The sequence below is a fragment of the Onychomys torridus genome, chromosome 5 (genome assembly GCF_903995425.1).
Source record: "Onychomys torridus chromosome 5, mOncTor1.1, whole genome shotgun sequence".
In the NCBI taxonomy this organism is placed as follows: Eukaryota; Metazoa; Chordata; class Mammalia; order Rodentia; family Cricetidae; genus Onychomys; species Onychomys torridus.
The window spans coordinates 106977275-106994372 of NC_050447.1; the positions used below are offsets into that span (position 1 = coordinate 106977275).

The window sequence follows — 17098 nt, forward strand, 5'->3', positions numbered from 1 at the left end:
GCCACAAGGAAATGACTGACAATAGATTAACGTCTTCTTCTCTGGAGTTGAGATGGGGTTTATGATAGGGAGAGAAACGGTACTAAGTAACATTGTTGGACTGTCATAGGTTATAGGAACTTGAAGCATAAACGGTTTGAGTTGCACTTGGAAGGGGAAGGGGTGTTTGTCAAAGACCACACTGTAAGACCCCTAGAAGTTTTAAATGTGTCAGATAGGAACTGATGTTGATGGTAATAGTTGATATTGTTGGGGTCACATCTGGAGGTTAATGTCCTGTCATATGTGAGATACTATCATACTAGAAGGTTAAAGAAGCAAGAAGTGAAAAAAGAATTATGTCAATAAGAAGACTCAAGAGAAGTAGTAATTATGAAATTCAGCCTGTGTGCCCTTCCATAGTAGGCAGACCTCAGAGAGACTGGCTTTCTGAAGTCATGTTTGTTCTTTTAGTCATTTAGCTGCATCTTGCAAAGTCCCTGATTAATTGACAGATGAATCATTCCATTCCTGGGGCCAGGAAGTACACTCATACTCACCCTTGCCCTGGGCTGCTCTAAGTATGTCAAGAAAAGCACAGAAGTAAGGGAGTACTACTGAGGTAAGGGAATCACACTGGTGCTGAATGGCCTCAAGGAACATTTAGATATAGTCTGGTCCTAAGACTAATTCAGCCATTAAAAGCCAATACAAGTCCACTTAACTCCTGTATCCACTCCTGCCACACTTTTATAGTTGTAATACTGACCATGAAATAGAAATCCACTAGCTGTGATCAGCCATATTCCCCGGAATGGTTACACATGCCTCTGCCTGTGGTGATATATTGTGTACCCTAATAAACTTTGCCTGAAAGATCAGAGAGGCAGAACAGCCAGCCACTAGAGTTCTTACCTCTACCTAATTCTCAGCCTGTTAGGCCTCTAGCCGAATGAGCTTCCTCAGCTGAAAAGCCTTCAGTTCCTGTCTCCTCATACCTTATATACCTTCCTTGCTGAGGTTAAAGGCATGTGATTTCCAAGGACTGGGATTAAAGGTGTGTGCCACCACTGCCTGGCTCTGTTTCTTTCCTAGACTGAGTTAATTTCATGTTGCCCAGTGTGGCCTTGAACTCAGAGAGATCCAGACGATCTCTGCCTCCTGAGCGCTAGGATTAAAGGTGTGTGCAACCACTGCCTGGCCTCTCTGTTTAATCTAGTGACTTGTTCTATTCTCAGATCTTCAGCAATTTTGTTAGGGTACACAATCTATCATCACATCTTCCTTCTGGAATCAAGCAGGCAGTGTGCATCTGCCTGTGCAAATTTGTGACACACCCAATGTGCAGAACAGAAACATGGAGAAAGAGCTTTTCTCACTGAGCTGAGTCCCAGAACACTCTGCCTCTCCTTTCCCCAGTTTGGAACCTGGGCTGCCTACAGAGACTATTTGAGACTATGCTCATGGCCCCTTCTGCAAGAGACCTGCCCTGCATGTATTCTCTCACTAAAGTAGGATGAGACGTCAATGCAGCTGAGTGGAGATGAGATAAAGACACCACCCTCTTGTGTAAGGATATACAGCCCACTGAAGGAAGCCATTAGTCCTCCCAACGGGGATGAACTCTGTCGCCAGCCACACCACAAACCCAAGAAGTGCAAATTCAGATCCTAGAAAAAGTCCTCCCATGAGAAAGGCACACAGTTCTGAAAGTGAGGTGACATAAAGCCCTTTATTTCAAACTGTCATTGTACTTGTTGATGTCATTTTGGGTCACAGGCAAACCATGGAGAGTGGATGAAAGGCAGACACGGTAGCATCCTTTCCTCAGGGAGAGGAGAACCGGCCACAGAACAGAATCCCATTGGTCTTAACGTGCTGAATGAAGAAAAGGAAGGGGTGGTCGGCACAGAAGCGGGGTGGGGGAGTGAATGATAACGATGACCCCATAAGGATAATGGCAGCTGTAGCAGCTGCAGCCTCTGTGCCTTCCTCAGTGACCTCCACAAAGGACTTGTGTACAACCGTAGACAGAAACAAGCCTTGCTCGGAAGCTATTCCAGAAAAGTCTGCCCTGCTGTCAAAGGCATCAGTCATGCCCAGCTTGCACAGGAATCCCTTCATGTCATAATTCTCCTCCAGTTTAAACCGCGGGAGGAGAACCTCCACCTCTCCTTCATCCATCTTGTCCAGCCTTGTCCACTCTATGAATTTCTCGTAAGTTATTTCCTTCTCCACCTAGAAGAGAGTTCAAGAATTCAGGACAATGTTGTCACAGGGCACTTGAGATGATGGGGAGGTTCTACATTGCATGGAAAAGTATGGCTGTAAATTAATATAGTAGCTGGGAGGGGAGAGTACAGCTCAGTGGTGAGTGTTTGTCAAGCAGGCTCCAGGCCCTGGGTTCCCAGCCTCACAAATGAGTGAAAGACAAAAACATGATCATGGGAGCCTAGGAGAGCTGCCCCAACAGAAACCCAAATGCCACTCAATTTTGCTCTCACAGCTCCATCAAGGCCCCACTCTCCTTACTGTTCTCAGTTCAACGTGCTCATCTGGAAGCATGATGATCATGTTCAGCTCATTGCCAACATAGGGAAGCAACAGAATCTTGGTGGATATCTCTCCAATATAGGTCATGTTAACGGTAGACTTCTTAAACATCATTTGCACAGGTTTCTCCTCATTCTGTGAAGGATAGATAAACATTAAGTTGAAACAAGTTAAATTGAGAAATTCTACAGGGGAAGACAGTCACTGTCCCTGGGAGCAATTCCTTGGTTAGACTTCTAGAACATTCTCTCAGCCTCTCAACTTCTGGAACAGTTTAGACTTTACATGTCCCTCAATTTTTCAAGATTTGGTCCTCAGAGTGGAGCTTTGGAAGGGAAAGAAATCTTTAAGAGGTGGAACCTAGAGGAAGATGTTCAGATCATTGAGATGTTCCCTAGGAAGGGATTATCAACCTGCTAGTTGATTATCTCCATATTAGTTGTCATGTCAGAAAGCTGACTGGCCCAATCTCCAAACATCTGGGATGTCCTGGACCAAAAATGCTTTTCTTGTGGGGGAACTCATTTAGTCTCATGACTTTGAACATAATTTCCAAATTGTGGGCTTCCCCCTGAATTCTGGAATAATGCATTTTATGGTCAATTTGACTCCTTCAGTTTGATACAAACAAAGCCCCAACTAAAGACATACCTCTGAATTTATATTCCTTTGCAAATTTGCTCTACACCTGTTTTTGCCTGTCCTGGTTGACAAGGATACTCTCCTTCCCTTTGCCAATACCATCCTGTCCTCTTTCTCTTGCTACAATCACTGTGTGTCCTTGGCTCCTGTCTGCCTCTCACATCCTCCCTTAGCTCAACAGTAAACAATATGGGCTCATCTTTTAACGTATAGCCATAGCCTGCATTTTATTTTTACCTTCACTGTCATCAGGATGTCCCTGACCTCAGCACAGCAGCCATAAGTCCCAGCACCATGCAAGTCAGGCCCTATCACTCTAAGAGCCCATCCTGCTTCCTCTCCTATTCACTTCTTACCATACTCTCATCCCTGCTCCACTTTAGTGATGGGCTTACTTCTGGATTTGTGGTTAACTATCTTAATGTCTCTTCTAATCTATGAACTCCTCATGAGAACCTAGACCATACCCCTTAAGTTTTGGTGTCTGCTTGCATACCATCTTCCAAGGAAAGGTTCCCTCTGCGGTGCTCTTCTTCAACCACACCCCAAGCATAGCATCCTGACACCTCCTTTGTACATCTTCAGAGCCCTTCCACCAACTCCTGTCTTCTTACCTATGCTTACATCAAAGTTTTCTTCTCCAGGAAAACTTAGCCTCATGGGGGCAGGCACACACAGCCAGTGAAGGCCTCGTATAGAGTAGGTTCTCAAGCAACATCTGCTGATTACATGAGTAGCAAACTAATGAGCAACAACACTGAGTGCTGGGCAAGATGAACATCTTACCCAAAAGAAATTGTAGTTGATGTCAACATAGTGTCAGCCAAAAAACACATCCTATTCAACAATCCTTCTCGGTTTCTGATCCCTTGCTGTGGGATATCGTTCTGTATGCTGTGAATATGTGTTGTTCTAATTAGTTGATAAATAAAACACTGATTGGCCAGTAGCCAGGCAGGAAGTATAGGCAGTGCAAGCAGACAAGGAGAATTCTGGGAAGATGAAGGTTGAATCAGGAGTCACCAGACAGACAGAGGAAGCAAGATGTCAAGGCAGAACTGCGAAAAGGTACCAAGCCACATGACTAAATATAGATAAGAATTATGGGTTAGTTGAAGTAAAAGAGCTAGTCAGTAATAAGCCTAAGCCATGGCCATATAGTTCATAATTAATATAAGCCTCTGTGTGTTTATTGGGGTCTTAGTGGCTGTAGACTGAGCAGGATACAGGAAAACTTCCAACTACATTTGGTGTACTAATGCAGGGCTCTTGAATTTCCATAAGGCCTAAAAGAGTTTAAAAAGAGGGCTGGAGAGATAGCTCAGCGGTTAAGAGCACCGACTACTCTTCCAGAGGTCCTGAGTTCAATTCCCAGCAACCACATGGTGGCTCACAACCACCTGTAATGACATCTGGTATTCTCTTCTGGCCTGTAGGGACACATGCAGACAGAGCACTGTATACATAATAAATAAATAAATCTTTTTAATAAGGGCTGAAGAGGTGGCTCAGAGGTTAAGGGCACTGGCTGTTCTTCCAGAGGTCTCGAGTTCAATCCTTGGCAACACATGGTGGCTCACAACCATCTGTAATGAAATCTAGTGCCCTCTTCTGGCAAGTAGACAGAACACTGTATATGAAATAAATAAATAAATAAATAAATAAATAAATCTTTTTTTTTTAAAGGAGTTTAAAAAGGACTTCCAAACACACAATAACAGAGCCAAGAAAACAGCATTCTACTTTATGTCTCATGTGGGTTGAAATATATAGATGCCACAGTTGCGAACCTGAGCGACAGTTCAAGCATTTGGGCTTGAACTACAATATGGTGGGTTCCTACCCAGTTACTCAGATGTTTCACCAAACTGTGCAGTGTTACTTAGTAGTGAATTTAGCTTTTGCCAGTACAGACAAAAAAAAAAAAAAAAGAGGAAAGAAAGAAAAGGTTTTGGGCTACATGCTGCTGGAGTGAAGTACAGATCCACTGCCTCCCAGAGTCAGCAGAGAGCATGGTATCCAGGGCTGGCTGTAAACATACCTCTGCCATATTGAGAAGCTGAGGTGGACTGAGTCAGCAGCCAAGCCTCTGCTTTTTGTACTAGCCATGCAGTACAAAATTTAAAATCTATCCTGGTCAGAGAAAGATTATAGATTCACAAGACAGATTCAGACGAAACAAAACTCTAAACTGTTTACAGTGTGTATAAAAATGTATGTAGGCTTGAAAGAGAGAGAAAAAAGAATATAGACAGTTATATTAAAGAAATAGAAAGTTTTAAAAACTAAAGTCTTTAAAGAGACAGTAAAAATAATATAAAAAATAAGCCACGTAAAGATGGAAATTACACAGAGAATCTGGATTATATTGTCTTTGGGATTTTTCACTACAAAAAAATTTGATTGTAAAAGCTGCTGACTTAAATCTATATATATATATACATACATACATAATTATATATATTGAGGTATCTGGACTTCAAAATTTGGATCTAAGGATGTGTTACTTTGGAAAGGAGGCTCTGCTTTTATTTCCATAGGAAGCAAGAGGCTTTGGAGTTGTTCCAGGTTAAGATGAATCAGATTTGATCAAGTCAGATGTCTTGAACCTTAACAGTTGGTACCTATGGACAAAGGTTATAGCCAGTCTTCCCAGGACTTGACTGTAGAGAGCCCATTGGCTGAATTACTTTGTTAATTGCTCTAAGGTCTGTTACCATTCTCCATTTACCAGATTTCTTTTTAATAACAAATACAGGAGAATTCCATGGGCTAGTAGATTCTTCAATATGCTGAGCATTTAACTGTTCTTCTACCAGCTCTTCTAAGGAGTTTCTCTGTTGTTAAAGGCCACTGATGAACCCATACAGGCTTGTCTGTTAACCATTTTAAAGGTAAAGGAGAGGAAGGACAGCAGAAGCAGTGAAGGGTAAGGTTTTCCGCTCTTGCTCTGACCTTGTGGTTTTTAATTCTGCAATTGGTTCTGTGTTACTTATTTAACAAGCCGGTTATATCTACACTTGATTGTTATCTTGAATTTTCTCAGGATCCCCATAAGAATATAGCACTTTTTATCAGCAGGAAGTAGCCTAGAAAACTACACCCACATTCCCCAAAAATGGATTATGGATGTCTGTCTTTGTTTAGGTTGTTGGTTACAAATTTGTTGTTGTTTGGGGTTTTTTGTTTGTTTGTTTTTCGAGATAGGGTTTCTCTGTGTAGTTTTGGTCCCTGTCCTGGATCTTACTCCATAGACCTGGCTGGCCTTGAACTCACAGAAATCTGCCTGGCTCTGCCTCCTGAGTGCTGGGATTAAAGGTGTGTACCACCACCACCTGGCTTTTTTTTTTTTCTGAGCTGGGAGGCCCTGAAGAAATCAAGATTACAAATTGTTATTAGTCATAGTCGATATCTTTCTAAAAGAAGAAAGGGAGATATGATATGGAAATATAGGATATGATAGGATAAAAAATGGATTGTTGAACCTACTTTTAAAGAGCAACTTGTTTAAAATGTTTTACATTGGTATAGATTTTAGTTTATTGATATAAATTTAAAGTTAATTTTGTTATACTATATGTATATTTCAACTCTTGTTTAAGGTATTATGTTTATGTAATTCATTTAAATTGTAATGGATAATTGAGAAACACAGATTAATAATTAGTCTCCATGATAATCAAACTTATAGTCATGTTAGTTAGGTTTTCTAGGTATATATATATATATATATATTTCAATTAGGTAGGTAATCTTCAAACACTTCAAAGACCTACAGAATATGGCATTTAAAATGTTTTAAGAACTTTGACTTTCTAGACAATGAGATACATCTGCTCCAGGCAGCACTGATTTACTTCAAAAAGAAAGATGGCTGTCGAAGACCCTCCATAGGGAGTTTATCTTCTTCTTAGCAAATTGGCCATTTGGGCAAGAAACTGTTCTTGCCTGTACTGTTTGACAAAATGTTGTATTGACTGGACATGCAGGACCCATAAGAAGGTGACCACTGAACTTTGCAAGGCAAAATGGTCCTTCAGGTTCCTGCTTCACAGAACAAACTGCCAGACATTCTACAGGACACAGAGAAAAGTGACTGAGAGACTAGATCTATGGGCTGAAGATGGATGCCCCAATGCTGCAGAGGAACTCTGGATGGCTGTCCAGGCAGGAAGCTGTTTGGATGACTGGCCAGCAGGAAGCTATCATTTACAGAGTTTTGGAAGTTGCTTACAATACTCTTCTTGTTTGCTTAGGTAATATTATATCCTTCTGAGGTCTTTGATGTAGTTGAAGACTAGATAGTTATAATTATGGTTTTCCTTGGTTATAATAAGAGATAAGGTAGATATGAAACTTTAGACTCACAAAAATAGGATAGATGATAGAATTTTTCTTTGAATTTGCCAAATACAAATAGACTAGATATTATAACTGCAATTCTTTCTTGATAATTGTTTTTAATATGTATTTCACTATGTTAAAGTTAAAACCTTCCTTTTTGATTAGACAGAAAAGGGGAAGTGCTATGGGAGGTCATACTGTATGCTGTGAATATGTGTTGCTTTAATTGGTTGATAAATAAAACACTGATTGACTAGTAGCCAGGCAGGAAGTAGAGGCAGGGCAAGCAGATGAGGAGAATTCTGGGAAGAGGAAGGCTGAATCAGGAGTCACCAGACAGACAGAGGAAGCAAGATGTCAAGGCAAAACTCTGAAAAGGTACCAAGTCATATGGCTAAACATAGATAAGAAATATGGGCTAATTTAAGTGTTAAGAAAGAGCTACTCAGTAGTAATCCTGAGCTATGGCCATATAGTTCATAATTAATATAAGACCATATAGTTCATAATTAATATAAGACTCTGTGTGTTTATTGGGGTCTGAGCAGCTGCAGGCAGGGTGGGACACAGGAAAACTTCCGACTACAATCCCTCTATAGTTTAAAATCTAGAAGCTACTGTAGAATCTATGGAATTTCTTGTGATAGACACAACTGAAGACCCTTTACAGTCCCACTTCTCTGGTACAGCACACCATTCTGAATGATTGAAACACATTTCTGTAGTTCTTTTCTGTGATCAGTGTATGATGTCTCCTTGAATTAAGCCTGAGCCAAGTAGTTTGCTACCCTTCTCCTCATTCATTTCCTTGACCCCAAACCAACATACTTTACACATAATCAACCATGATTTATGCACTCTTTCTTGATTCTGTGGGTCACACACACACTTTCTGTCACAACTAGTCATTTGTAAATGAATAAGAGTAAATATGTAACATAAAACTCTCTAGGAAAAGTGGTCTGGGCTTGATTTGGTATACAGGGTGCTAACCTCTGCTTTGGACAGTTCCTCCCCCACATACCTCCAGAATCCAAAGCCTCTAATCATGCAATATGGAAACACCCAATCTTAGCAAGTTAATGATTCACTATTCGTGTCTATAAGTTGCATTCCATTCAGAAATACGGAATAAAAATGAAAGCCCAGATCATCTCAAATTCTGTGTCTCTGGAGGCACTGTAACATGTACTCCTCAGATTCCAGTAACACTCACTGCCAGCGGAGCCCAGTCTTTCTCTACTGATGAGACAGGAAAATAAGACAGATGGCTTCACAGTCCTGCACTTACCAGGAGCAACATTAAACAGTTCCATTATACAATATCCAGGAGAAGGCTCAGAGGGAGAGGCTATTAGCTCCCCATCTCTCTGTCCTTCCCCTGGACTGTAAAGTCAGAGTCTAAGCCATCATGTAACCATGAAGGAATAAGCCCATGTCAAGGATGGCAAAGCAGTGGGGGAAAAGCCAGTTTCCAAGATCACCACCCCAGTACATGGCAGCCCCAGGCTCCACCCATCTCCTGCCTCATAGTAGGTAATGAACTTATATGAATTCAACTATGGAGATCTGGGGTCTCTGTTTCTCACAGTTGAAGGAAGTCCTAACATAGATCTTGTCAATAGTTGATATCAAAGACAAAATAGTTTTGTCAGAAGAAAAAACAATGTCATTCAAGAACAAAGCTTGAAAAAAAAAGGCATTTCTGAAGAAACTGAAGATTCAAATCCAATTTTCCTGGGAGATCTAAGAGCTGGGTAACTGTCCAGAATATCATGCAATTAACCTGGTCTTTTGGCCTAGGAGTATGTGTGAAAGAAAAACCAAACCAAACTAAACAAAAAACCACATATGAATGAAGTGAATTGGTGACAGAAAGATGGTAGGCCATCAATAAGTAATATCCTTCATACACATCCTTTGTGTGCTTGTCTGTGAGCAAAAATCTGTGCTTATCCAATCAAACCAAGACTAATTTCACACACTGCTTCAGTCTTTACTGGCCATAAGCCAGGAACTAGGCAGACAGCTGTCTGCCCTCTGCTCTTTGGCCAGCAGAGTGAGAAAGGTTCTTTTCCCACTCTATTGTTTTGTGGCAACCAGTTGGAGTTGTGTCCTCTTGAAGTAGGGAGAAGACATAGGACATCGCTTCTAGGAAGACACACTGAAAAGTAAGGAATGTGTACCACTGAGGGGGATCATGAGGAATGGGCTGCATTCAGGACAACAAAGAGTCCCAGATATCACAGCTGGAGTTTAGACTTCCATATCTCCAAAGGTATATGGCAGACTGTTTAAAGTACACTGTGGAGCTCTGCCATCAGGTCTGACCTCAACAACTGCCAGTGACACCATGACCAGTGAGAGAAGCAAGGCCAGGCCTGAACCCATGTAGACTACAGCCACCGTTGGCAACATGCAAAAGGAAAGGGAAGAGAAAGACCTCCAAGCTGGGAGAGCAGTGCTGGCTGCTGAGCTGCCCAGAGATATGAGAGGCACAGGCTATAAGAAGCAGTTGTAGATTAGTAGAACAGCTTCCTTGTGTTTCAGAAGCCAGTGTGAACAGGGACCTTGTCCAGGAGTCTCCTCTGCTGCTGTACTATGTTTACCTTGGTGACTTTGAAAGGCATCTCCCGGGTGTCCTCTTTGTTAAACTGCTTCTCCCAGTTTCCTTTGAAGTAGATGGCATTCACAAGGACTAGCACGGTACTTGATTTCACCATGTAATCATCCAACATCTCTTTAATTTTATCTGAAAGGAATAATTAATAAGCCAGTTACCTAAAAGAATTGGCTGAAGTAAAACACAGGAAAATATTCTGGGAAGAAAAACTTCACTCTCTGAATAAACATAGTAGATGCCAACAGGTCAACAGGTGCAGCATGAAAGTGATGATTGATGAGTGATGTCTACAGCTTAAACAGTTCACTAGGCAGAATGGTTATAAGTTCCTATTTTAAAAACATTTGAAGGAGGGCCTAGAGAGATGGCTCAGCAGTTATGAATTTGGTTGTCAGTATCTACAATAGATAGCTCACAAACACCTGTAACTCCAGCTCCAGGTCATCCAACACCCTCTTCTGGCCTCAACAGGCACCTACACACATGTGGCATACATTCACATAGACACACACTCATATAGATAAATAAGAATTTTATATATATATATATATATATATGAAATGACAAATGTATTTATCCTGATCTTAACGTTACAGAGTACACGTGTATTAAAAATCATGCAGAGGCACCACCAGTATATATCATCTTATGTATCCATTTAAAAATTAAATTTAAATAAGTAGAAGAGCAGTTATAAAATGTGCCTTACAAGTATAAAGCACAGGCTACAGGCACAGGTTAAAATGGGGGTGGGGCCAGCACCAGAAATGAAGCAGGAAAACTGTGGAACACCAGTCAGCACCACACAGGGAGGGGTTGCAGCACAAGCCTTCTACACTTTGCTTGTAAAAACAACAACAACAACAATGATAATAATAATAATAATAATAATAATAATAATAACCTAAAAGGGGAGGGTAAGAAGGGAAGGAGGCAGAGAAGGAAGGTCAGGAGGCTGGGTGGCTCTTAAAGGAGATCACAGGTAATTGCTAAGAGCCAGAAAAGGCTAGGCAAGGTGTCAGACCCTGATAATATTTAAGAAGCAGATTTGTAAAATTTGTAAATACTTGGAGGAAAGCTTCTTAAACTCTGGGTTATAAGCTTGTTGATACTGAATGTGGGGTCAGCGGCAAAACTGGTACAGTTAAAGCTTTCTGAACATCTAACATCCGAAACTTCATCCAAACTCAAAGGCATGACGAACCCAAGGTGCTTCTGGCAGTGGCTCACATCTTGCTTCACACTGCTTCCGTTTATATCTGATGCCTTAGTGAAGGGACTAAGGAGACAAACTGCTGAAAACACATTAGGGCAAGAGAGGTGGCTGGGCAGGTGAAGGTGCTTTCCATAAACTCTGAAGACCTGAGCAGAATTCCCAGAAAACCACATGATGGAAGGAGAGAAGCACTCCTGCAGGCTGTCTTCTAACCTCCACACACACACCCCCACACCACACACACACACACACACACACACACACACACACACACACACACACACGCGATAAATGATAGATAGATAGATAGGTAGATAGATAGGTAGATAGATAGATAGATAGATAGATAGACAGACAGACAGACAGACAGATAGTTGTAATTTTTACCATACACTAAACTGGTCAATAAGGCCTCAGTGGCAGAGCAGGTTCTGCTCAGCATGTTCAGGCCATGAGTTCATACCCCAGCTCTGAAAACAACCGAACAGAATGGAAGGACTCTGTGTTCACCTTCTGTCTTCTTGGCCACCCAGGTGTTGATGTGCTGTCGGGACTGCTCTGTGTCTCCCTGAAAGTCCAGCTCTTCCATCTCTGCTTCGTAGAACTTGCGGCAGGAATCTTTAAAAGACTGAGACAGAGCAACATAACTACACAGCCACGAGAGAGATTAGCACCAACAGCCTCCTTCCTCGATGCACAAAAGCAGGAAATCAAAATGAATGGTAATTTACAACTAAATATGAGGAAATAACTTCAAACCCAACTGTGGTAGTTAGAATGAGAATAGCCCCATAGGCTCATATATTTGAACACTAATTCCTCAGTGGGTGAAAATCTTTGGGAAAAATGGGAAGGTGTGGCCTTGTTGGAGGAGGTGTGTCACTGCGATCAGGCTTTGAGGTTTAAAAAGATTAGCTCCAAATTCCCTGCAAAATTCCACCCTCCTAAATGCTTAAGGGAAGCTCTTTGTCTGTGTATCCAGCATATTGGGCGTTAACAGCTTAGATGCAAGATTGTAAAACATCAGAAGCGAACTTCTGCCCTCTGGGGTTCTCCCATTATGCTGTAAGCCTGTATTTAAGACCTCCTCCCTCCTTCAATAAATGGCATTTGGCATTCAAAAAAAGGGGGGGGGGCAGGGGAGAAATTGAAGACAGCAATGTTTTAAAAAAGGAAGTGGTGATGGTGTCATGGGCCTACAAGGACGCTGGACTAAATAAAGTCTATCAAATTGTGCAAACAGGAAAATTGTATACTATGTGAATTATCTGTCAATAAAGATCTTATATTAAAAAAATAAATCTTATCCAATTGATAAGATTGACTTTCATGGGCAGTGAGGAGACTTTAAGCAGGTACAAAAACGTACAGTGGTCATCTGTGACAAGCAATAGATCTTAAGTCAGACAGGATGATGTATATTGTTAGAGAGGCTTTCTCCAGGCTTCTTTGATTTTTCTGTAAATGGCTGAAATCAGCTCACAGGCACCTTGTGTGACAGGCAATTGTTTGCTCAAGTAGTCTAGTAATGGTGAGCATGTGATCACAATGCCTTTAAAGAGACAAATCATTCTCCCACTAAAGCAAAATAAATAACGAAGACCCAAATTAGATTTACCATTTTACCTTTACAGGGACATTTATGTACTCACATGAGTTTTTGTTTTATATAACATTAATGAAGCCAAATGACTTTTCCCTTTATTTATTTAATGTAGTTTCAGTTTAATGTGGTTAGATCAAAATGGAATTATCTGGGTTAAAGACAAAGATTTTTTATTTTTAGTTTTTAGCATTGGGAGAGCTTCAACAATGACCCCAACTATTAGCAATAAAGTATAGCTACATTTAGTAATATTTAAATGTTAGATATATTTATATTTGAATATCAAAACATGACTAAAATTAATAAATAAAATTAATAAATCTCATGAAAAAAAATACTAGCTCCAGTTCCAGGACAACCAGGGGTACACAGACAAACCCTGTCTCAAAACAAACCAACAAACAAACAAAAAGACTAGCTGCATTCCCAGGGTGCTCTCTCTGCTTCCTATTTGCAGTTCTGAGAGCTGTGCTCTCAGATGCTCCAGCACCCTGCCTACCTGACTGCTGCTGGGCTCCCTGCCAGGATGACGATGGACTCTAACCTCCTGAGACCATAAGCCCCTTTTCTTTTATACATTGCCTTGGCCATGGTGTTTTGTCAACGCAATAGAAAGTAATCAGTACACCAACTTCTCATTTCCAGCTCACTTTAATCTTAGTTTATGAACAAAGTGACGTGGTCAGTAAAAAAAAAAAGTCATAAACAGCAGTTCCTTGAGGTAGTAGCTGAGGCTCAGGAGGTAATGCGGAAGACCTCAGATGCAGTACTACACAGCTGTCACTCTAGTAGGCCACCACATGGGCAGAGTGAGGCTTAACCCCACAAGAACTTTGACACCTCTCCAGGGCACAGGATGGATCTTCTACCACAGATTCCCATGCTAACAGAAATACAAATGTGCACCATTCAAAATGGTGTCACCTACAGCCCAGAACACCAGGGAATGGCCATGGAAGCTACGAAACTGAGTATTTCATTTTAATTTATTTTACTTCATGATGTGGAATTTGAATAGCTATGTGTCCATGGTCACCATCTCAGGCAGCTCAGTTTCAGGGAGTGAGCAGTTCACAAAAACACAGTCCATGCTGGGGTGGGGTTCAATGGTGCAGTGCAGAGGGGAGGACCAGCCTGGCATGCAGGAGGCCTTAAAGGAACTGATCACCAGCACCACAAGACAAACCAAAGTTCAGTCATTTGCTGATATATTCTGTAAAATCAATGCCATTGATGACCAACACATTCTGCCCTGTTACAACAGAAAACTCAATATGATATAAATGAGCTGAAACTCCCACTATACTGAGAGTGTATATGGAATATATATATTTATTACATAATATATAAATAATACAATACATATATATGTTGTATATTTATATAATGTATGTTGTATAGTATATTTATATATATTAAAAAATATATATTATACATTTATAAATCAATATTCTATTAAACAGCTCATGGCTGCATATTTAATTCCCTTTTTAAAAGAACTGTCTCTTATTTTTCATTTGTATGTTTATGTGTGTGTAGCAAATAAATGGACATTTCATTTGGATATGTGCACATGTGTTGCAGGTGAGTATGTCATTATGTATAAGTCTATGTGATAGCTAAAGATACCTTCAGCCTACTGTCTCTGAGTACCACATGACACTTACTGCCAGGACATCAAAAGTCTTTTCCCCGAAGAGCCTGTTGGCTGTTTTAAGCATGTACTGTGTTCCGGTCTTGTTCACTTCACTGAGAAGTGACTGAAAGCTCTGGTGGACATCTCCACCTCCATTGCTGCTGCATTTATCCAAAGAAAGCACCTGAAATTGAAACATTAAAACACAACTTCAGTAAGCCCAGCTATATGAAATGAGTCAAAACACTAAACTCATCCTCAAAATCTTATAGATCCTTGCTGCCACTCAAAGAGCCACCTAATTGAAGATGAAAGTACCTTGACTGCTCCCTCTCTAGGGTCCTGCACTGTTCCCTATCATCCCTGAGCAGAAATGGCCCTTCACAAGCCCAGCTCTTCATGTTCACTAATTGTGCTCTGGCTTCAAGCATGGCTACCAAGCAGACCTGCCATGACTCCAGGGCAGCCAGTTCTGACCTCAGACCATTCTGTCTCTTCCCTGATCTTGGGTCTGGATAGCTCCAGGACTGTCTGCCCAAGATGGAGGAGAGTGACCCTATTTCAGCCTGGGATTTAAAAGGCCTGGCAGCTGCCACATTTGTTCCCAAACATCATGGTGGAAGGAAATCGAAGCCATCGTCCAGGAGGCCACAAAAAAATCCTGGAGTAACTGCCCCCACATAAAGCTGCTTGAAAGAGATGCAAGACCCCAGCCAACAGTGAACACCTAGATAGATGCCAGACCTTAGATACAATCTGTAGACCTTTCAGGACTCTGAAAAATCTACACAAATGACTTCAGCTGCTCCCGTAGGAAACAGATGAACTGCCCATCAGTAATTGTAACAGCTTAGAACTAAAGAGAGACAGAGAGAGAGACAGAGAGTCAGACAGAGAGTTTTAACTGAAGGCAAGACTAGGTCCTAACTCTCTCCAATAAGGAGGCAGGCTGAGGAAGAGACCAACACTTTGTCTTGTCAAAACAGAAGAGTGCTACAAGGAACTAAGCCAGAACACAAAGTTGGGGCTCAAGGTGGTCATGATTTAGGAAAGACTCCCTTCAAACACAAGTGTGGGGGGTGAATCAAGATACACCCAACCTTGGCATTCAGGAAGCTGGGCATACACATTTTGCTGTGGTTCAGAATTGCTAGTTCAGAGACTGCAATGTGTCCTTTCCCATGTGCTGAATGTGTACCCCAAATTGGCATATTGACACCTGGCATCCAGTTCCTCAGAATACAACCATATTTGGAGCTAAGCTTTGATAGGGACAAAGAAGTTAAAAGGAAGTCATTAGAGTGAGCTAAATCCCATCTGACCTGTGTCCCTATAAGAAAAGGAGACTATGACCTAGACAGCCCGAGAAGATAAAGATGCCATTTACAATCCATAGAAAACTAGATTTCCAACTCCTTGATTTTTAGAATTTAGCCTCTGACACCATGAGAAAATACTCTGTGTTACTTAAGCCACTCCATGTGTAGTAAAAATTTGTTACACAGTCCCTAGTTGACTAATACCTCATGGAGTGTGCACTGTCCTTATCCCTCACTGTCTCTCCACCTTAATCTGGGGCAGCCTGTCTCTGTAGTTCATATACTTTGGCAAAGAAAAAGCACTGTACCCAACAAGAACCCCAATGGTTCTACCCCTCTCTGCCAGCCAAGGTTGACCCCATTTGGGAATGAACTTCAAGATCCTAAGAGGAGACCTTATCTGTAGGAGAGCTGAGATCCGTTGAGTCCAGACAGCAGACAGTGGAGGTCATGGGAGCCTTGGTGCCATACCTCTGGTAATTTTGCCCCAAGTTAACCCCTCACATACACAGTCATCACCGGTGGATCAGGATGCTATAGCTAGGGTTCCAGCACAGGTAGCACATTCCCCCATCAACCCTCCAGTCACACCCCTATGTCATCTGCAAGAGCAATGTGGAATGTGGAGGACCAGTTCAACTCACAGTCCATGGTATTTATCTGCTGTGAAATAGTGCTGGTTACCTGAATCATCTGGCTTGCAGTGTTTCCCTTTGCTCCCATGAAGACCATAGCCAGGGCTGAGGAGATGCTCATGGGTGAGAAAAATACATTTTTTGAGCTGTCTTCACCCAGTATTTTCAAAAGGTTTAAGGCAAAGGTGCCATTCGCTTCCCGCAGAGGATCCATGATAGCGAGCCTAGAACAAGGGATTAAATCAGTATCACATGAATACAGGCTGATGTGTAGGCTCTGTCTTCACTATCTCTCACACAGTGATGCTGCGCCTCAGTGAACAAAGGGAAAACACAGCCTGGAAAGTAAAGGTCACGTGCAGAAAGTGATATATCCCTGCTGGGGATAACTCAGGCCAGCGCCTTGTCTTCCTCATGTGCAGAAATCAGTACCTGGGGAACCAGAAGGAACTGGCTCCGAGGACAAGAGGCAGGTAAGGACCCACCAGGCAGGAGGTCCACGAATGCAGCAGTGCAGGCTAGAAGCAGGTAACTGGAGATGCAGG

General features: G+C 41.7%; 1 protein-coding gene across 1 annotated transcript; it reads right to left on the bottom strand.

Moving 5' to 3' along the window:
* Positions 1–1806: 1806 nt before the first annotated feature.
* Positions 1807–16802, bottom strand: LOC118584374 (serpin B6-like). Its single transcript, XM_036188572.1, has 6 exons — positions 16603–16802; positions 14631–14783; positions 11868–11985; positions 10128–10270; positions 2512–2667; positions 1807–2217 (listed from the first exon to the last, which is right to left on the bottom strand). Exons 1-6 carry the CDS (start codon positions 16765–16767, stop codon positions 1807–1809), a joined length of 1146 nt encoding a protein of 381 aa, XP_036044465.1. The 5' UTR covers positions 16768–16802.
* Positions 16803–17098: the final 296 nt, after the last annotated feature.

Coding starts and splice junctions, on each gene's coding strand:
- LOC118584374 (XM_036188572.1), bottom strand. CDS start 16,767: ATGGATCCTCTGCGGGAAGCGAATGGCACCTTTGCCTTAAACCTTTTG. Junction 10,271..11,867: donor GGTGGCCAAGAAGACAGAAG/GTGAACACAGAG, acceptor TATTCCTTTCAG/ATAAAATTAAAGAGATGTTG. Junction 2,218..2,511: donor AGCACGTTGAACTGAGAACA/GTAAGGAGAGTG, acceptor ACTCTCTTCTAG/GTGGAGAAGGAAATAACTTA.